This window comes from Stomoxys calcitrans, chromosome 5, assembly GCF_963082655.1.
Source record: "Stomoxys calcitrans chromosome 5, idStoCalc2.1, whole genome shotgun sequence".
In the NCBI taxonomy this organism is placed as follows: Eukaryota; Metazoa; Arthropoda; class Insecta; order Diptera; family Muscidae; genus Stomoxys; species Stomoxys calcitrans.
In genome coordinates, this window is record NC_081556.1 from 590,637 (window position 1) to 613,405 (window position 22,769).

General features: G+C 36.9%; 1 protein-coding gene across 3 annotated transcripts; it reads right to left on the reverse strand.

Moving 5' to 3' along the window:
- Nucleotides 1-275: 275 nt before the first annotated feature.
- Nucleotides 276-21,511, reverse strand: LOC106086537 (leucine-rich repeats and immunoglobulin-like domains protein 3). Of its 3 annotated transcripts, none has more exons than XM_013251259.2 (9): nt 21,246-21,511; nt 5,324-6,483; nt 5,183-5,254; nt 4,906-5,115; nt 4,692-4,835; nt 3,783-4,630; nt 3,326-3,715; nt 2,982-3,263; nt 276-2,905 (listed from the first exon to the last, which is right to left on the reverse strand). In XM_013251259.2, exons 2-9 carry the CDS (start codon nt 6,271-6,273, stop codon nt 1,638-1,640), a joined length of 4,164 nt encoding a protein of 1,387 aa, XP_013106713.2. In that variant the 5' UTR covers nt 6,274-6,483; nt 21,246-21,511; the 3' UTR covers nt 276-1,637. The 3 variants fall into 3 exon arrangements, with proteins under 3 accessions (XP_013106713.2, XP_013106715.2, XP_013106714.2); XM_013251261.2 differs by lacking the exon at nt 21,246-21,511 and adding an exon at nt 13,047-13,120; XM_013251260.2 differs by lacking the exon at nt 21,246-21,511 and adding an exon at nt 12,441-13,037.
- Nucleotides 21,512-22,769: the final 1,258 nt, after the last annotated feature.

Genomic DNA, 22,769 nt, shown 5'->3' on the forward strand with positions numbered 1-22,769 from the left:
TTGATTGGAAGGAAATTCGCTTTGAATACGACTTGCGTTGAAAAATCACCTCCACCGACGACTCTCCAAGAAAGATCGATGGAGGCAGTTGTCACTTGCGATGAAGATAGCAACAAACACAACATAAATAAATCTTAAATAGGTAGGTATTGTTTTTATTTTTTCATTATTCAATATATTTTTGTTTTTATTTTTACAGTTAATGTATATATAAATACTAGGACTATTTGTTTTGTTTATTTTCTACGCTTACATTGCTACACTACGTTTGTACTACTACATACGCAATATGGTGTGTTTTATCTTCTTAAGTATAACTACTCTCGTTTCAATTGTCCTTTCTATTCGGTCTCTGTTTCATTAGCGTACAAAATTAATAATATCATATAAATATATATATAGTTATTTATTTTACTTTAAAACAATTTTGGATGTTTTCGTTTTAAATGGAGAAGGCTCTCTTTATCAAAGGCTTATGTGTAGTAAATTTTAAATAGATCATCACCGCGTGGTGTTAGATGCTGGTCCATCTAAAATCGATGGAAAACTTGCAACAAATTCAAATGCATGTTGATGTTGATCCATTTTGTTTTAGGCACAGTAACACAAAAAAAAATATAGTGAATAAAAACTAAAATATTCAGACATGTTTAAGGCAAAATGGCTGTTGGTTGGTTGGTTTCGGAACGGAACGGAACAGGCACACGATGATTTTCTTTTAAACCTACGTTTTCGTTTATATTTAAGAATAGTTGTTTATTTCTGGATTACGGAATACGTTGTTTTTCTCTCTTTGGTATGGTCGAGTTTATACGAATATTAATCAAAACGGAAAGGGAATAAGGGAGGAGGAGGGTGTATATACTAAACATAAAATGGTATGCTCTACAATTACACTGAACCAAACTATGGGACACTTTCATTACGGATTCTTATTGGGCATATAATACGGAATATGTTTGAACGTTATTGTATATACATATATATATATATATATATATAGTATATATATATAATGGTTTGTACTTGATTGTTGTTAAAAACAGAAATAACTATGGCTAAAAGCATAAAAGGATGGAATTGAAGACTTACTGCTTGGTCTATTACACATGTGGCATGATCTGGCGATACTGCAAGAAACACACACACGCACTCACACACATTTTGGTTCAGTGACGGGATAAGGATCTTGTTGGTATTTACAAAAACATTTCTTCTATACAGTTGGTCACACAAAATGTGGTAACAATAAATAATAATATCACACGTACATACAAGGGCTCAAATGGGACAAGCACTGGAGGGAGTAGGGAGTAGGGACTGGGAAATAATAAATTGTTAAACATATACATAGATATTCTATTTACAGTAGAAGTAAAAGGAGTCATTGACATTTGGCTTTAGAGTGATTCAAATGGTTTAGCTGCCTTGAAGCTGGCATTTTCTTGGAAAATACACGTTTCAAAGTGCGGGAAGAAAGTAGATTCGGTTACACAAATAAATTGTGGTTGTTTGCAATTTATGCGGGCTAGTGATGCGATTTTCGTGAAGGGGGATCACACACTTCTTTAGGGTACAGTCTTTTGATTATTTTGGTAGTATTTTTAATTGTTCTTAGCGCTCTGAGAGGAGCGATACTAAATGTCTATAGTTTGTTGTGTATGGGACTGGGGAGCTGACGTCCGCGCTGCCGAATAATTTTGAACTTTGTAATCCTGAGCATCAGGTGTAGCCGCTGCTGCCGAGATAGATGAACCGATGTAATCTTTATGCATTACGGCACCGTTATTATTTTCAAGCAGTTCAGTAGCGTCGAGAGGATATATTGATACTCCCAAAGTGGGTGAAGCGTCAAAGTCTTCGTTGTCGTTATGATTCATCACCGTTTCGGATGTCGCGTCGTCGTCATCATCTGTGTCCGGCTTCGCTAAGGACGCTCGACCACGCGGTATTTTAAGTGCTGAGGAAGATGTGGGCGTTGAGGCATTCGGTATTAAAGTAATGGAAAAATCCTCCAGACTTCTTTTGTTTGCAGCGTCCGAGCCCGTACCGGAGTCTTTGCTGGACAGGTGATCCTGCTGATGGTCTGTCTCCTGCGATGTATTCAAACGCAAGAACTCCAATGTTAAATGTTCCTCCTCATCACTGAGAACATGGCGTTCATGGCGCCCATCATGACTTCTTTTTTGCATCATCAGTTGCTGGTAATTGGGAGTGGTGGTAACAATAAGACAGCTTCTTTGCTCTGTCAAAGGCTGGTGTTCATCTTCGCCAGCATGATAACGGCCAGCGTTCAACTCCAGAGCGGCTAAACTACGTGGTCTATGGTTGCAATGCTCTCGCGGCGATCTGAGGTATGTTCGATTCAGTGTGGTCATTTGCGTTTGGTCCAGAGTACTTATACGACTGCTTGTCAAAGCATTTGTGTCATGAGCGGCAGCAACCCTGGAGCCGCAGCCTGCGCCATTACGCTGTCCAGAGGAGCTGATATACAGTTTCTTCTTCTGGTAAAACAGAATGATCCAGACAATGAGAGAGCCCACCACAATACATGCCAGCGTTACCAGCACCACCCCAATGATGATGATGTGTTGACTGAAATGCTCTTTGACAACTATCAGTTCCATTTGCATAGTATATGTTTTCGAACCATCGGTTATCTCACACCGATAACGCGCAGCGTCAACAGATTGTGTATTAACTATGATCAGGAGTTCCCTTTCAGCTGTGAAATAATACCGATCTGAGTCCAAAGATGGGGTAATATGAAATGGCTTGTTATTTTTGTACCATTCGCGATGAGGTTGATTTAATTCGGCTGCGATATCATTTAGACACTCGAGGACACTGGGGTTGCCAACAACGACTTCCTTTCTCACTGTAGGTATATCGGGCTGAGGTTTATCTATCCGCAAAAAAAAAAAAATAAAGAAGAACAATAGAATCAAGTACTTGCATTACAAATTAAGTTGCGTGCCTACCATTTACTACCAACGACGCGTTCACTCTAATCTCTCCTGCAAGACTCTCCGCAGTGCATGTATAAATGCCACTGTCGATGGGCTTCGCGTTTGTAATAACAAAAGCATTTTCTTCTCGCAACACCTGTAGGCGACGTTCTGTTGCTGCTGGGAAATCACTTGCTCCGAATTTCTGCAGAGCTATTTCAGGTGTAGGATCGCCTGTAGCCGAGCACACCAATCTAGCCGTATCGCCGGAGTCAATTGTTATATTAGAGGGAATTTGCAAAAATGATGGATGTACTGAAAAAACAAATATTTTTAACTTTCTTGTCATGTGTGCGTGTGAAGAGTAGCTAGCTTACTTCCTATGGATATTTTGAATTTTTGGGAATAGGTTGTACCAAACGCATTTGAGACCACACACTGATATTTTCCTGCCAGCTCGTAACTAACATTGTACAAACGTAAAAAGCCAATAATCGATGTTTGATTATTTGACGGGTCGTTGTGGATTTGGGTTTCAGTCATTGTGTAGGATGCTAGGGACCCTGCCGCCGAGGTGATCATAAGCGAGTTGCGATCCTTCTCCTTGACATTGTGATTGTCATGACGCCATTTGATTTTCAATTCATCTGTGGCAGCAAACGAGGCAGCTCTGGGCGAGGTTGCTCGACATTCCATTGTAATGTTTGCTCCTTTGACAGCCAGTTGATTGGAGGGCTCGTGAGATAGCTTGGGTTTGGGCGTTTCCGCTGTGAAAGGACAAAACACGTTTAAGTAAACCTTTAACGTTTAGTTTATGGACAAGGTTTTGCTTACCACAAATCAATTCACTCTGCTGCAGCGAAAGCAATTCGCGGTCCAATAAATGTTCCGGATATCCACAAACGACTTGGGATGACACTGAAGAAGACTGCTGTTGCCCAGTTGATTGCAAATGTTTGGTTAGCCACCGCTTGAATCCCAAAATCTCACAATCACATATGAAATTTAATGATTTAAAAGTAAGCTTTTGCAAATGCGTCATTGAGTCGAAGGCTCCAGATTGTATGGAAGCCAAGGCATTGCCTCCCAAATTCAGAAACTCCAAGTTAGATAATCCGCTTAGGGATTTGCTGTTTATCTGTTTCAAGTTATTCCCGTAAAGATCAAGCTTTTTTAACTTTCTAAGTGACTTAAAGGGCGGGGCGGCTCCAGGGTCCTCAATGATCCATGATAGCTTATTGCGTCGCAGATTCAAATCTTCAAGATTTTTAACACAGTCGAAGGTATTTTCCAAAAGATACTGGATTTTGTTGTGGCCCAGGTTCAAGTGCTTCAACCGTTGCAGACACTCAAGGTGCTCTCGCTTGAACTCGCTTATGTTGTTGTGCGAAAGATCTAGACTTATTAGCGACTGGGTGAACTCCCAAGTGTCCCCCTCAATCCGTGAGATGGAGTTATTTGAGAGACTCAAGTGGTGGAGTTTGGTCAAATTGAATAATCCTTGACGGCTTAACGAGCTAATGTCGTTATGGTCCAATTCAATTGTTTCGATAGACCTCATGACATGAAACACGCCGTCCTGCAAGGCCCGTATGTTATTGGATTTAAGGAATAGCTTCTGCAACGAAGTCAAACCGCGAAATGTTGACCAATTTATCTCCAGCTGATTGTAGTTCAATGAGCTAAAATGCGTTTCAGAAATTTTATTATTTTGAATCTTCATAGAACGCTTTTGGGACTTACAGCTTTCTTAATTTATTCATACTCTTAAATACGCCCGCAGGCAGGGAACCCAGCCGATTATTGTTCAACTCCAGGTCTAGCAAGTCCAAAAGGTTTTCAAACGCTTTCTCTTCTATGCTAGAAATCTCGTTGGCATTCAGGATCCTAAATGTTAATATTAAAAGTTAAAATATGCAATGTATGCTGTGTATCCAAACAAGTTCTGATATCTTACAAATGGGCCAATCGATTTGGAGCCGGAAAATAAGACGTTTCAATTGTGTGCAAGTAGTTCTTAGACAGGTCTAATGACTTTAATTTGGGTAAAACAGCCAAAGCCTCAGACGAAATCCTTTGTATGCGATTGTGCGCCAAACTCAATTGCTTCAATGATGTGAGTCCCACGAATTTGGGCATTGTGTCCAATTGATTCCGCTTCAGAATTCTGTAATTAGTGTACACAACCATTAGGCTTCCTTCAGGCCACCAAAGAGGCAGGACATTTTACTTACAGTTTGTTAAGTTCCGGCAAATTGCGAATTAGCAATACCGTACTGTCATTTAGCTTGTTCCCTATGAAGTCACTGTGAAATAATTGGAAATTTATTCATTTAGGTTTAAATCCGCGCCATCTTCATCAACCATGGACTTACATGACTTGCACATAGCTGGGTAGGGTTGGTACGCGATCCAAATGCTTCTTTCCACAATCAAAATAGTCACTGAGACATTTGCATTCTTTAGGGCAAATCACATTGTTTGCCATAACCTGTGGCAGCTGCCCACTCGATCCACCTCCATCCGTTGCCAAAGCCTTCTCTGCTTTCTCATATTTCTGACCATCATCCGAGACATAACCTGTGGTCTCCAAAAGAGCAGCCTCGCGGTTTGCCGTGAAATTTAAAGACTCCCTATCGCGTGTGACGGCATCATCTTCATCATCATTGTTTTGGTGGTCATCCACTAAATGGTTATAATGATTGTGATCAGTCTTTCTGTAGTTTGTTGAAGACGGTGGTAAAGATTCCCCAACAGATGCACCCGACCTTGACGGCACACCACCATCTAACTTCAACAAAGCAAACAACTGTTGCTGCTGCAGTTGTCTCTGCTGGGTGGGTGTCGAAGAGGACGGACTTTCGACGGATTGTTGGACATCGTGCATAGCTTGAGAAGCAGTGGGAGCATTTAAACCACCAGCTGCTACTGCAGCGTCAGTAGGCCTGCAGATTATTGAGAAAATCGACATCCATGTCACTAACAAGACCACAAGTAGCGGTAGTTTTTGCCAAAAATTTAGCAGTACATTCCAACGTCGTCGAACAAGTTCCATAGGGTTGTAACGACAAATTTCGCTTATTTGCTGCGTCGTTCGACTTCTTAACTCATTTGGGTATGTAAAGTGTGCAGAACTATATGACGCCCATAGCACGAGCGATGGTGCCGTGGTCCTCTCGTCGGTTGGCAGTGGTTTGGACCACACCCCTCTCCGTCGCCTACAATGTTTGTATGACTGTAACAACTTTTGCTGTCGTTGTTTGTATTTCAGCTGCATATTCAGCGCCTCATCATTGCATTGTGACATTGTTGTATGTTCTAACATATTTTTCTCTGTTTTTTTTTTTTTTTTTTTAATTCTGGTCTCTGCCAAAGATTAAGTGGCAATATTCGCTGTTTGCCGTCTCACCGTATCATTATCTTTAACCACCATTTAGATTGTCTGCTAAACACTGGAGGGTCATCATGGGGGCAGTTTCTTTCCCCTTACAGCACGGCTCACGAAGGTCGTTGCAGCTTGTCTTCCCAGGATGATCTTGAATAAGAAGAGATCAACAAAAAAAAAAAAAAGTTTAAAGAAAAAAAAAATCGAATCTTCTTTTAATGTTCAGTGGCAAGTCGGACTATCTTTTGCTGGATGAGCGGCGTTTAATGAATGAAAACGAATAAATTCATGCCGAACTGTTCTAGTCTATCAAAATAGAATTCATAAAATGGTGCGCGCCAAGACCACAGCCGGATGTTCGCAATAAAGATAATGCTCACAGAAAAGAGCGAGGCAAGCAACGAACAATGATTACACCACGCACACCTGATGCAACGCTGTGGTCTACATTGTCGTTCGTTGCTTCATAAAAAGCATATCAATCGACCACTTTTGAGTTTCAATCTTCCATCGGAAAAATTCGTGGTCCAAATTGAATCCAAAAAACACATTTTCTAGGGTGGTTCTTTAAAGTGTCACATTGAAACCAAATTTCCATTTGCTCCTCTCTATGCCATCGGATTTGAATGTCATGGCAAAAGCGCATACAGCAAGCGCTCACATCTTACTATTATGTTATCATTTATTTATTTCTCATAAAAAACCAAACAAATCTTCTCTCTGGCGCAAGCCACAAACTTCCAGATCGTGCGAGGAACAAAAGTAATTGAAGGCCAACCTAAGAAATTTAATGCTTTTCTGTCATTGATGTCGTCTTTTTAAGACTTCATCTTAGATTTACCTTTGTTGTTGTTGTTGTTGTAGCAGTGTGTTGTACACTGAGGCGGCAGCCCTTGCCGATGAAGGACTTAATCGGGTCAATCCGGTACGTACAACCGACTGCCATGGGATTGGTTCGGTTTGCCTTTGTACTTTGGTTTGGCTTAGTTGGTTGGTCTAGTTAAGGTTCTAACTCTAACTCTTCTAACTTGCAATCTTTGGCAGCCGTGTGAAAATTTTTTAGGATTTTTGCGTTGCAGGCGCCTAGAAATTTCCACTTGTTGCTATTTTTAAAAATTAAAACAAATTTTTAGACACATTTCTCGGGCCGTTATGTGTTGCAGGTCCAATCAACTGGAGTATGTTCCTTCTCAAATTTGAATTGAAATTGGAACTAAAGACACACACACACACACAAACACTATTTTACTGTATGCGGAAAGAAAACTTTTTTTGGAGGAACGCCTAAAAAAATTCATATTGCCAACGCCAAAGTCGGAAAGTCTAATCGAGTGAGCGGGAAATAAAATTAGGTTGAATCATAGCCGAAGTCGGCAACGTTGCTAAAAATACTTGAACCTAGCAAAAATTGCCATGAAATAGAAATGAGATCTAATTAAGATCAATGGACTTTTTACAGACTAAAGAAGAGCAATTAAAAATACCACATCAACAAACAGCAGCCAAATGTCAATGGGAAGCTAGCTATGGACATTATTGTGTTGCGTCTACTGATGTAAAAAACACTTTTTGGCTAAGGAGGGAGTCGAAAGAGGTGATTCAATGCAGGCATTATACGACGACATTAAGACTTCACAAAGTTGGGTATGGTCAACAATGGGTCTAATTCTTTCCCCTTTAGGTGTTCGGTTAAAATGTGAGATTTTGATTAGATAATGATAAGGTTTTCCATTTTCGGGCTTATCTTTTTATTGACAGAAATGTGGGTACGACAATTCTCATTTTCGGGTTCCCGGGAATATTTTCGGTTAACAAATTTGCAATATTTTCATTAAGAAAATTGGAAAAGCCAAAAAGCTTTCACTAATGTCCTTGGCTAGTTGTTTGTTTTTCGTTCCCATTTTGGGGAGTAATCCAAATAAAAACTATTTCTCTTCAGCTAGGGACATATGGAATAATAACTTCCTTATCCACGTGAACGCCTATTGTGTTATAAAGAGCACGCTTTGTTATGCTATCGACACTACCCCAAGGAAAAGGGTACTAAAACTAATTTTCTCCAAAGTAAAGGGTACTAAAACTAGCCTTCCCCAAGCGAAGGAGTACAAAAAATAGGCTTCTCCAAGGGAAAGGGTACTAAAACTACCATTTCTTAAGGGAAAAGGTACTAAAACTAACTTTTCCCAAAGGAAAGGGTAATAAAACTACACTTTCCAAGCGAAGGGGTTCTAAAACTACCCTTTGAGCCACGATCTGTGTGGTGTTCATCGTCATCACGACCACAGGTTGCGGATAGTGGAATGCTCCACACGGAGTAGCTGCAACTGCAGTCACGGTCAATCAGCGGTAGGCCGGGCGGCACCGACTGCTTATGATGCTCGATATGACAAGGCAAGTTATTGGTGCCTTTAAATATCAAATGGCCTAATGTTACCGCGGCGATCGGTCCTATGGACCGGAACGAGCTTGCCCACCCATAAGAGCTTGACAGCTTCAACAAAATTCTATTCCAATTTCAATTGCACATTAAACCTGGAACACAAATGAAACATAGCCCAAGCCCAAATGATATCAGAATGTCAAAAAAGTGTACGACCAAAACGGTTAATCTAAACACATTTGTATACCAACGAAAATATGTTTCAAGTTTGCTATAATACAATACAATAAGTAAAATCTCCAAATATGGTTACATACTTTGTAGAGCTGGCAAACTGTCGATAATCGCAACATCCGATATTTTCGATAGTTTTAATAATAAATATCGATAGTATCGATACTATAGTTACTTTCCCATCTCCTATATTTCAAACGAAAATGAGAACTAAAAACCAGGAGATCGATTTATATAGAAGCAATATCAATGCACAGAACAAATGAAACCAAGATCAATAAAGTCAGTTGGAGAGAGTATGAGAGAAATCATTGCACATAATCTTAGCCTAATCGGATGAAAGTTGCGCCCTCTATAGGCGCAATGCTTCTTAAAGGATACATTTAGTGTCGCATCGTTTATTTTTGTTTAATTTTGTAAAAAATTCAACTTTTCCGATAGTATCCATCGGGAAAATATCAATCAATATTCAGTCAAAAACTTAAATATCGATAGCGCCATCGATATTTTCATTAACGTCGTTATGACGTTTATGAAAATCGCACTCGAGTGTAGCAATTGCAAAATTGCCCGTAGGAGAGGAAAACCACAGCCGAAATGTTTTTGTGATATTCTCGCCAGAATTTGGAACTACACCTCTTGACCAATCGAACATAGATTTTACGACAATACAAAGAATTTTTTTTAATGTAGCACATTTAAAAGGATTTTTTTTCTTTGACCATGAGTAAAGATTAATACAAGCCCCAACGTTCTTATTGTCTTAAACTGATTTCATTTGGGGGCATTGGTTTTGCCTTTCATTCATAATTTGTTACAATAACATACTTCTCAGCAGTATTTTTTTAATGCAATTATGGCGGTAAGTTAAGCGAAATGCAAACGTCCAAGGCGTTCTACCAGTGTCGATTTTGCGGCAATGCCATTCATACGTGCTTATGCTGCAATGCTATGTTTATGTTATAGCTAATTGTGGTTGCTGGCATTAAAAAAGAAATGGGGGGGGGGGTAAAATTCAAAATTTTAAACTATTGGATTGCCCAAAAAGTAATTGCGGATTTTTTAAAAGAAAGTAAATGCATTTTTAATAAAACTTAGAATGAACTTTAATCAAATATACTTTTTTTACAATTTTTTTCTGAAGCAAGCTGAAAGTAACAGCTGATAACTGACAGAAGAAAGAATGCAATTACAGAGTCACAAGCTGTGAAAAAATTTGTCAATGCCGACTATATGAAAAATCCGCAATTACTTTTTGGGCAACTCAATAGAAGTTTTTCAACTAAAGTTTAGAAAGGAAAGACGTGAATAAAATATGTGGAATATTTTGAATAAATTTCCTTCCTTTCGTTGCCACTTAAGAAAAATTATTTCCTACCGAAATTTAAGAAAAACCAAAGCCAAAACGTGGGTGTATATTTTTAAGTCTACTACCTAGAGTTGGCCATTTTATCATTTAATTTTCAATGAACAAATGCAGAAATTGGATTAGCCAAAATGAGTCCATAAATCCGCATTTACTACCCATTTTTTCCATAACAGTTTACTACACGGACCGCTCAACATTTGAGGATGAAACAAAACTGACCATATTTGTATGTACCTAAAATATAGTCCTGTTATCAGTTTAAAGGCATTGAACTCGCAAAATCCACATACCTTACCCAGACACGGCACTGAATAGCTGTGAGCACCACACAGTCTGGAATATTCAGCTCCAATTTGTGTGGTGTTTGTTGCTATCACGAGAAGCTTAGCTGCGAGCTACCGGGCTCATCCACAGGTTGCGGATAGTGGAATGCTCGATACGGAGTAGCTGCAACGGCAGTCGCGGAAAATCAGCCGTATCATGCGAAGAGTCTCAGTGAGAGGCGGGCGGCACCGGCTCTTGCACAAATACTGAGTGCTCGATGTGACTCTGTGCCGCGGCGATCGGTTCTTTGGACCGGAACGAGCTTGATTACCTACAGTAGCTTGACGTGGATCGTCACCTCCACGTGAAAATGTGGCTACAACAACAACAACAACATCTTGCTCAGAATTTACGAAATTCGGAAGAAATCTCTTGACACTCGTACCAGTTACAGTTAATATCAGAACTTACGCACTTTTTCTCTAAAATTTGAAACAATGAGACTACTTGTTAGGGTATTAGGCCCCTCAATATCCAAGGTTTTATTCTGCACCAATACGCAGAAATAACCTGAAGTTAAATAATTTTGAGCTATCCTCGGCGACTTTTTATACCCACAACCATACTGGGTATACTAATCTAGTCATTCCGTTTGTAACACCTCGAAATATTGTTCTGCGACCCCATAACGTATATATATTTTTGATCAGCACGATATTCTGAGTCGATCTAGCCATGTCCGTCCGTCTGTCGAAATCGCGATGGCGGTCGAACGCATAAAGCTAGTCGCTTGAAATTAAGCACAGATACTTATTATTGACGTAGGTCGTTGGGGATTGCAAATGGGCCATATCGGTTAAGATTTGGATGTAGCCCCCATATAAATCGATCTCCTGATTTGACTTTTTGAGCCCATGGAGGCCGCAATTGTTATCCGATTTCGCTGCGTGAATATATGAATATGGGCGAATGGAGAAGTTCAGGAGCCAGAGTGAAGTCTAGAATCTGCTAAAGAATTAAACATCAAGCTGATGGCTTGGTAGACGCACATCCTCCTGCAAAGAAGGAAATTTGTTGTTTATAACGCGCCTACATCAGCTCGTCTTCGCGACATGACTAGAAGAACGCACACCCGATGATCGAAACCTCAGCATACTATTTCCCGTACACAAAAAAATACAGGAAAAGGCCTGAGAAGGACAAATCGACACCTAGCATCTTTTCGACAGTCCTATGCATACAAAGGTATTTCAAGCTGTGACTGAGTTTGGTATCCCTTCAAAATTGATAAGACTCTGCAGAATGATATGAGTGATATACACTCAGAAAATAAAGTGGGAAGGAACCTCTTAGAACCGTTTAATACCTAACGAGGTTTCAGACAGGGAGACAGCTTATTGTGTAAACACATTAATATCATGCTGGAGAAGATTATACGAGATGTTCTTCTGAGTAGGAATGGTACGCTACACGGAATGTGTAAGAGAAAGATCCTTCGTTACATATATGGACCAGTTTGCGTCGATGGAGAGTATAGGGTTCGTATGAACCACGTTAGCGCAGTTAAACAGATCAAAACACAATCGCTGCGTTGACTAGGTCATACTGTCTGAATGAATTAAGAAGTTCCAGCTAAGAAGCCTTCGAAAATGACCATAATGAAAAACGCAAAAGGGAAAGACCAAGACTCCGATGGAAAGACCATATGATGGAAGACATCTGGAAACTAGGTGTTAGACATTGGAGAAGGAGCGTAGATGATCGATATATATTCTAGGTTCGAGTAAGTGGAACGAATATTCTGTAATGACCACCTAAAGTAAGGTGATTTGAAATATATTTCTGTATTAATATACGAACCTATTAATTCCTTTTGATTTCCACCGTTAAATCCATTAAATTAAATCCATTTTCAATTTGGGCTTGTAACATTTACAAGCTTAGTGTTGTGAACCCGTGGGATACAAATTTATGTGCTAAAATTGCATGCACAATTTGTACAATAATAACTGCGCCAGCGTCCAGTGTTATTCGATGCAAACTGTTTCACTAACTACAACATATTTTTTAATAGTTGATCAATATTTTAAAAGCGCTGCACAATAAAAAGCTGGTCAATAGGTTATTGATTCATTTCACATAACATTTTTTTTATACATATAAATCTCAAAACAAATAATTGCAGGGTTTTGTTCAATTACATTTTTTTATTTTGACCTTGTTGATACTATCTATAACCTTATTTAATTGCCGCGTATTCAGTCGTAAACGGCAGGTTCCCGTCTTATATGACAGGAATTCAGGAGTTATATCACAATATCTGAAAGCACTACGTAGAAAATCGCAATTATTTTAACCCGAAAGTGTGAAGTCTGCGTATGCAACGGTTGCGTTTCAGTCTAATGGCATTAAACGCGCCAACTGATTTTCTAGTTAGTTGTAAGAGTTAACAGCACGAAAGCATACCTCGAAAATGAATGCCACAACAGCCGAAAAGATCAGACAAACTGCCGCGTAAATTCATTCGTTGGTGTGAGGCAAACGAAGCACAAAACAATACTTAATTCAATTCCATGGGCTAGCAGCATAGCCAGAACCAGAAACAACATAGGCAGCGATGAATGTACTCCACATACAAAAATAAGCATTCACACATGCATTTCTGGACGTGCAACACACATACACTCAAGTTGAAAACAAAGAACAAAACAAAAAATTAAAAAAGGTAGGGTATAAATAACGACGAAACGTATCTCAAAAGAAATCAAGATTAATGGTGAAAAAAAAACAAATGCAGCAACAATTCCCATACCGCATCACCTCAACAGAGACCAAACTGGCCCGACTGACAGACGAACAGAAAGAACGTCATACAACCCAACAACACACAACACCACACCACATCAGACAGAAGACAGACAGATCCACACACTTGCACTAGGGTTGGCCGCTCAAAACCCTATTGGCTGGCTATGGTTGGTTTCTTTAAAATTTTTTTTCGCAAAATTGTTTTCCCAAAAAATACCAAAAGAATATGTGAAATTGATATTTTTCAATTCAAAATTTCGTATCTTTAACAGTTGACCTTCCCTATGCTGTTAGGCAAAATCAAAATATGAGCATCATCGCACGTCGTTCCGCCCTATTACAAATGCACATACTTGATCACTAAGTACAAAAAGTGTGGTACAAAAATGATCATACATACATTGTTTTATACAAAATTTTAATGTATTTAAGAAAAACGTATACGGTAATTTTGAGTTACCTGCCAATCTTTTAAGTGCAAATTTCTTATTTCTGACCAAAATTAAGAAAAATGTAAATTTCTTTCGAATTTTCTATAAAAATTACTCATTTACGGCAAAATCTAAACTACTTTAGCCTGTTTGGGAAAGTACTTTAGCCTATCGGGAAAGTAATCCAGGCGAATGGAAGACGGTCACCATGATCAAGATTTGTCTATCTACACAGCAAAATGGGTGAAAATTCTTTCCGCGCCTTGATTCTCTCCAGACACTTAGTCCTCTCGTCATTCCGAATTTCTCTAGAGACCTGAATTAACCGGCTGGACTATTTACGATGTGTTCCTCTAACTGATTTCTTGTGCGTAAGATTTCTCTATCAGCTTTATCTTGTTTTCTTTTTCTTTTCTTCCTTCTTCAAGGGCGAACACAATAGACCGAGGTTGCTGCTATTAGCGTGCTCTCCAACCTACCTCACCTTACCCACGAGAGAAGTTCCTATTATTTATTTTCGAACCATACTTGAAATGGATATAGAAAGTTATGCCTATACATAACATGTTAAAAGTCAAGTCGAATATGAATGACGCCTTCAAGGAGCCCAACAAGTCAAATCGGGAGAGCGGTTAATATTGGGTTATATAGACTGGCGGAAGAGTAGGACTAGATCGATTTAGAATGTAATAACAATTCAAGAAAATATATATATATATATGTATATATATATATATATATATATATATATATATATATATATATATATATATATATATATATATATATATATATATATATATATATATATATATATATATATATATATATATATATATATATATATATATATATATATATATATATATATATATATATATATATATATATATATATATATATATATATATATATATATATATATATATATATATATATATATATATATATATATATATATATATATATATAATTTATAGAATCTGAAACCTATATTACAGAATGGTAAATTTACTATAACCCCCATCCGATGGTAGTGAGTATAAAAACGACGACATGTTAAAAGTCAAGTCGAATATGAATGACGCCTTCAAGGAGCCCAACAAGTCAAATCGGGAGAGCGGTTAATATTGGGTTATATAGACTGGCGGAAGAGTAGGACTAGATCGATTTAGAATGTAATAACAATTCAAGAAAATATATATATATATATGTATATATATATATATATATATATATATATATATATATATATATATATATATATATATATATATATATATATATATATATATATATATATAAATATATATATATATATATATATATATATATATATATATATATATATATATATATATATATATATATATATATATATATATATATATATATATATATATATATATATATATATATATATATATATATATATAATTTATAGAATCTGAAACCTATATTACAGAATGGTAAATTTACTATAACCCCCATCCGATGGTAGTGAGTATAAAAACGATACATTGTGAGACCCCCGACTACAAATTATCAAAGAAATACCAAGAAACTACTAGGTGAAAATTAATAACAAAAAAAAATTGAAAAACTGTTTTATTTGTATGTAAGTCCTTTACAGGTAAGGGTGGCAGTCCTTTACAGACTCACTTAGACAATTTTAAGTCCATTGTGATACCACAGTAACGACAGACCAAGGCTTCTGGCGGGAATCGAACCCACGACCTCTGCACTGATAATCCAATTGTTTTCATCAAAGAATTTGCAAGAAATCAAGGTGAATTTTAAGCGAAATTTAATATAGTAGCGACATAAATGCTTTGCTAAGAAAAAATAATTGTGCATAACCTTGAGCATAAATCCTTTTTTCATTTAAAAACAGTTATCGGAAACTTGAAAGTTTGTTACATGTCCTGAATGAATAATTAAATATATTGGGTTGCCCAAAAAGTAATTGCGGATTTTTTAAAAGAAAGTAAATGCATTTTTAATAAAACTTAGAATGAACTTTAATCAAATATACTTTTTTACACTTTTTTTCTAAAGCAAGCTAAAAGTAACAGCTGATAACTGACAGAAGAAAGAATGTAATTACAGAGTCACAAGCTGTGAAAAAAATTTTCAACACCGACTATATGAAAAATCCGCAATTACTTTTTGGGCAACCCAATATATCGTATACTTTAGTCAAATTTTGCTCTCTACTGTATTGTTAGCATACAAAAACGCAACTTACAAGAACAACAACATAGGAACTATACAGAAAACGACTCTTCTTCACACCTCAGGTGATGGTTTAAATTGAGAAGGGAAGAACACAAAAAACAACTACAACACGAAACACACATGAAACCTTCGTACAATGAAGAAATCCCAAAGAAGGTAAAACAACAACAATCTTAAAAGACATCAACAAAAAGGTAATAAACGACTGTGGAAGAGAAGTCCAATATTAGGCACGTCACGAAATGCAGGTAAGAGTTTATGTCAAGCCTAGTATGTACTAAGTTCTTTCGCAGCGAAAATCCATATTAGTTGTTTGCGAAATCCAACGGATGGCTTTTGCCGCCAGAATATAAATAAAAGTCAAACAACAATTAAAGCAGTGTACTCTGTTTTTAGTTGTGAAAAACTTCAACAAATTAACTTAAATTTACTTAAAACTATTTACGGCAAATTTTTTGCCGTCATACTAATTAGGCAGGATGCACTTATAAGGTGAAGTCATGCGAACAGCTCAATAAAATTTTTTATTTTTGATTTGATTTTTTATTTTCTTCTATAAATCTTAAAGAGATGTTTTATTTGATCCGATATTCCACACATAAGCAACAAAACAGTGTTACAATGCTGATAATACAAATAAAAACACATTTCAAGAAGATAAGTTGTGAAACAAAGCTAATTTCTAAAATCACTTTAACATTTCAATTTACGGTATTTGTCACTCAAGGTAGTTTTGTTAGGGGTAGATTTTTATTGTTGTGCTAATGACGCTACCTTTTAATTGTATCATGCTAATTAGGATTATATTTATGCATGGGTTGGTACTCTATTCGGCTTTTGACGTAAACAACTGTCAAACTCCATATATATAAGAACGTATATGCTAAAAACATATGAAATAATTAAATGCCTTTTTTACGATAATGGCTTAAAAGGAGGAGTATAAAACAAGTAATGTAATATGAATGTAAGATTCAGTACAAAAAATTATGTTGTAATAATTTTTAATTAAATATAATACTTAGTTAAATTTTTTCGCAACAATTACGAAAGCTGAACAGAATACTCTGCTTAAGGCAACATTAGTGAAGCAGTGTTGATTATGCTCCAGTTCGTGAGCAATTAATATTAAAAATCTATAATGATGCAGCCATATGTCGCTGCTATTTTCTTAAGGACACTCAGTACCGCTTCTGCGTAATTATTCTGGAATCTCTTCGTCATAATTTGTATAGTGCGTTTTGAAAATTTTCGGGCGAAAAGTCTAGCTCAATAGTATGCTTAAAGCCTATTACTCACTACATTCGCAGCAAAAATGCTTACTAAATTATTGCCAAGTCCAACGAAATCTATTCTTCGTCGGAGGACAAACAAAAGTCAAACAACAACACAGTGCTAAAACAACAACAGCATTAAAGCAGAGTTAATTTGTGCTCATTTCGTGAGCATTTAATTACATTTGCAATTAATTGAAGCGAAATTTATGCTGGCGCAGTGACATGTTGTTACAATTTTGCTCCCAGAATTCAGTACCACTTCTGCGGAATGATTTCTCAAACTTTTTTTATAGCGAGTTTTGAAATTTGTTCGGGCGAAAAGTCGGACTCAGTAATAGATTTAAATAGGAACACTTCTTCATTATTGTCGAATTAGTGACAAAACCAATAGACTGATGGCCTAAATTAGCCGAAACTTTTGCTTCTAAAAAACCATATTAACGTTTTTTATTTATACCGAACATTTCGCCGTAAGATGGCGGAAATTTGTAAAATAAATCACCACAGCGCCACGCAGACCATACTCAAAGGATGTTCGAAGGAAATAAAAATAGTTGGATACCCTATTGCTCCAATTAACAGACACACTCTTTTTTGCATCCCCAAGGATGCTTTAAAAGCCCTGCCTACATGTGATTAGATTTTTAAACCTCTAGCACTTTAAACTTCTTGATATTTTTCAAAAACAAAGTGGTTCTAATATTGAAATCAATAGCATCACTTTTGGATTATTATCACTCTCATACATTCATCATTCATAAAGTTTGTAAGGAAATACGCTCCGAATACGACAAAACAATAACTGGCTTGTGTTCTTGTTAAATGTTATATATTGAACATGTTAAAACTAAATCATTCTGCACAAGACGGTGTCTTGTTGCCCAACTCTGAAAGGAAACTGAAAACAAGTCGGAAAGACAATTGAATTGTGGTACACTTAAAAGAAAACTCAAATCCAGATCTCATTCTTAACGTGTTGCAAAGCCCGCGTTAGGAAACCAAAAAGCCGTTTCATTTGGGCGTAAATTGTCCGCTTTTGGTTCAGTGTTCATTTCGATGGAGGTTTTACAAAGCTACATGATGATCTAGCAGAAGTGAGAAGTTTTCACACCAACACTAACACCAACCACCACTCACCCAGCATTCGGTATTTAACATGCAACGTGCGGTAACAAAATTTAATATAAATGTGTATATCAAAACCAAATGGACTTCAATCTTTCTTTTCGAACCTACTCGCCTGGCCGAGAACAATCGAACTTAACTATGTAAGCTACACGAAACAACGATGATGGGAAGAACAAGTTCAGTCCTCGACAATTGGATATTTTTTCATAAGTCTTGCGCTTGGAAGGTGTCAAGAACGTACAGATTGCTTCTGACAAGATTTTCGTTCAGCATTTGACTCTGCCTGCATGGGAAGTCTTTGATGTTTCCTTTTAACGTTTCGTAGTTAAAGGGAATAAGAAGCACAAGGGGAAGCGAAATGAAAAACTGGATTTTTGTTTTGATTACGAATACAATGAGAAAATGGAAAAATTTACTCTATTTAAAATTTACTAAACTTAAAATAAATACAGTATTAATCATAAATGTTTAAATAGCAATGTCATAAAATAATATATTTAATAATATTAGCATTAAATCCTAAACAATTAAATTTGTGTATAATCGGCAAGTAATCGCAGCACGCGAATTGAATTTGACCTGCGTATCTATTCACAACTACCAACATGCATCTCAGCTCTATAAACGTCTAAATATACATTTCTTCTTTAAAAAAATATTACCAGCCCCTCGGATTTTAGTTTTTTATGGCTAAGAAAATGAGAAGGATTCGAAACTAAGCGAAATACTGTATGTAGTAGTTGTTGTTGTAGGAGTGTGTTATACACTGAGGCGGCAGCCCTTGCCAATGAATTCCAGTAGGTGGCCATTTGCCAATAAAATCTGACGAGATATTTGAATAATTCAGCTTTTTAAAACTTCTCTTAGAAGAGGTTGTGGCGTGTAGTGAGACTCTCCACTTGATAGCGCTTATTATCCGCGACTGCAGTTGCAGCTACTCCGTTTGGAACATTCCACTATCCGGAACAACTATACCAAAAGTAGAACGGGTAAAAATTTGCCAATGGACATTCCATTTGAGGAACGGGGGCAAACTTCTCAATGAGTGCTGTCCGATTCAAGTTTAAGGAAGTTTACGACGTGCCGCTGTGCGACACCTCTTTGGGGTGAAGATTTTACATGGCTGCCACACCATTTTTTCAATTGGCATAGTTCCTCAAAAATTTCGCCAGCATTAGGAGGGGATAACCTGTGCGAAAATCATAGGCGGACATGCTAACCTCTGTGCTACGGTGGCCTCCAGAACAGGATACTCCGCTTTATTTAAAAAACCCCTTACAAGTGAGCTAAAAATTTTAACTTGATCATCCACCACTCGACAACAGAAATGTAGCTCTGCATCACGACGTTCGGACTCCTCTTCAACTAAAATACCCATAACTTTTGAGCTAAAGGCTTGAATTAGACAGCACTCATTCCATAGCTGACCAAATTTTCCTCGCTTATCTTAATTGTGCTCAGTGACACCAATAATTTATTATAAAAAAAAAAAAACTTAACAAAAAATGGAAAATGTTACAAAATGGTATATTATAATTTTAAGAAAATTGTTTGGATATGGATTTTTCTTGAAATAAGACACCATGAATCTACGAATTTACACAAAAAAGGGAGGATTCGCCGTCAAATATTTTTGCTGCTATCGCCAGGCTTTCGACTAGTGTGTCTTATATTGATCCACCACGCCAAAAATATATGGAATACTCATCGATTCTATCATTTTGGAATAGCCATATCTCACTTCTTATCTACGACTTCTCGTTGGTAGGTACCATTACGGGTTAGACGTGGCATAAAAAGCACCAAATCTAGTGCGAAAAGCTTTAGATGGAATCCCAATTTGAGAAGTCCGTGGAAAAAATTGCAATTTGCTGTCGTCTGCCAAAGCATACCTCTGTGGAATTAAACAAGTAGGAACATGCCTGGGAACCCACCGCCATGGATTTAACACAAAATAAATTAAGTGTAAGGGTACAATTTTACCCCACGTACCAAATTTTCTGCCAAACCAGGCAAAAATTAAAGCTTCTAAGAACCGAACAAGGATAATCGGGAGATCGGTTTATACGGTTTTCAACCGTACTTGGCACAGTTGCTGGAAGATGTAACAGAACACCACAGGCCAAATCGGAGAAAAATTACGGCTTGTCAAGAAGTAAAATCAGGAGATGGGAGCCATATCTAAATTTGAACCGATATGGCCCATTCACAATCCCCAACGGGCGGACGGAGAAAAGGTCGGACATGACTAGATCGACTTAGAATGTCGAGACGATCAAAAACATTTGTATATACTTAATGGGGTCACAGATCATTATTTCGAGGTGTTACAAACAAAAGGACTAGATAAGTATAGCCTCATCCTATGGTAGCGGGTGTAAAATGTGGGAACAATTTAAGATGTAAAAATGTTTCACCCAGATACAACTTTTAGGAGCAGTGCAATGCTTATACATCTTTTACAGGAATACAAGCTTTTCCAATACATTTTTAACCCCTACATTTAACATATAAAGTCCTAAAATATTTTGCCTACGGTTTGCTTGAACTTCTATTAAATATTTTTTTATGAATTTCATTTTCTGGGAAAACGTAAATGAAATGGTGTGTAGTTTGTTCTGCAGTCACCATTGTGTGGGCATTGAAACAAGGCCGCCTTTTGGAGTTTTTATCCCATATCGGTAATCCGTCACAGTAGTAGGTGAAGGCAGATGAAGAAATTTCCGGGATCAGGAATTTACTCACTACGTGGAAGATTTACAATGGAACTACAATGTACTCACTATTTTTCTAATGCGGCTGTAACTCTGTCTAGATAAATATTTTTTGCTTGTTTTTTTCCTTTAGTTGTTTCATACACATATACACATTCACTTATAGAAGTTCAATTTTTCTCCTTTTTTGTTGTTAATCAACACAGTAAAACAATTTTTCTTGTCTTGGTAATGAAATCAATCAAATCTAATCAACTTTTTTACTTTTTCATATTATTATTTGTTATTTTGTTATTACTTTTTTATTATTATTTTTTTTTCTGATTGCTTTTTCTAAAGTCTAAAAGTCGATTATCGACTAATCGATTGTTTGACTATTTTCCATTCCATCCATTCCATTTCCATCCATTGGAAATGAAATGAGAAAATCGAATAATTAATTATCGAATTGTATAAATGTTATCGATTTTTCGATTCGAAAAAGATATTTTCCAATTTCAGAGTTGTATTCAAATTATAGCTGGCAAAATATTGTGGCACTCTCGATATTTTATTTTTGTCTGAATATCGATTGATAGTTCTCCTATCGATACTATTGGCAATGTTAAATATTTTGCAAAATTTAACAAAAACAGGTGATCCGACACTGAATGATCCTTTAAGATACATTAAGAGGGCGCAATTTTCATCCGGTTAGGCTAAAATTGTTTACAATGATTTCTGTCATGACTTCCAACTGACTTTATTAAATTTAGTTTTATTTGGTCTGTACATTTATATTGCTTCTATATAAATCGATCTCCCGATTTTTACCTATCGTTTTCATTTAAAATATAGGTGATGGGAAATTAATGGTAGTATCGATACTATCGATATTACAACAACCAATCCCATGACAGACGGTTGTACGTACCGGATAGAGCTGGCAAAATATCGATGGCACCATCTAATTTTTTTTGTCTGAATATCGATTGATATTTTTCCCTTCTGGGGGCGGACCCCATACCTTAAAAGCACTTCCAAAAATTTAAGTAGACCAAACGGGACAATATGGGTCTCAAATGAAAGGTATCCGAGAGTAGAGTAATAAGTTGACATTAAATTGTGTCCAGGTAGCTAGGGGGCCGCCCGACCCATGACATGGGATAATATGGGACTCCAAAATCCCTTCCCAAATGGGAATATTTGCCAATCATGGCTATATGGGACACAAATTTGGTATTTGGAAGTATATATTGTATAAACAAATTGTTCTATAGAGATCCATATGGTATTAAGTAAAAAAACATCTTTTTCGCATGGTGTTAATGAGGGCGCAGCAGAGCGGGCCGGGTTCAGTTAGTTGCTTGTACATAAATCGATCTCCTGATTTCTTCTAATTTTCGTTGTAAATATAGGTGATGTGAAATTAACGATAGTATTGATATTTATTATTAGAAATATCAAATGTTGCGATTATCGATTGTTTGCCAGCTCCAATACCGGATTGGCCCGATGGAGTCTCTCGTCGGCAAGGGCTGCCGCCTCTGTATACAACTATTGTTGTTGCTACAACAACAATAACAACAACTATAGATATTTATTATTAGAAAT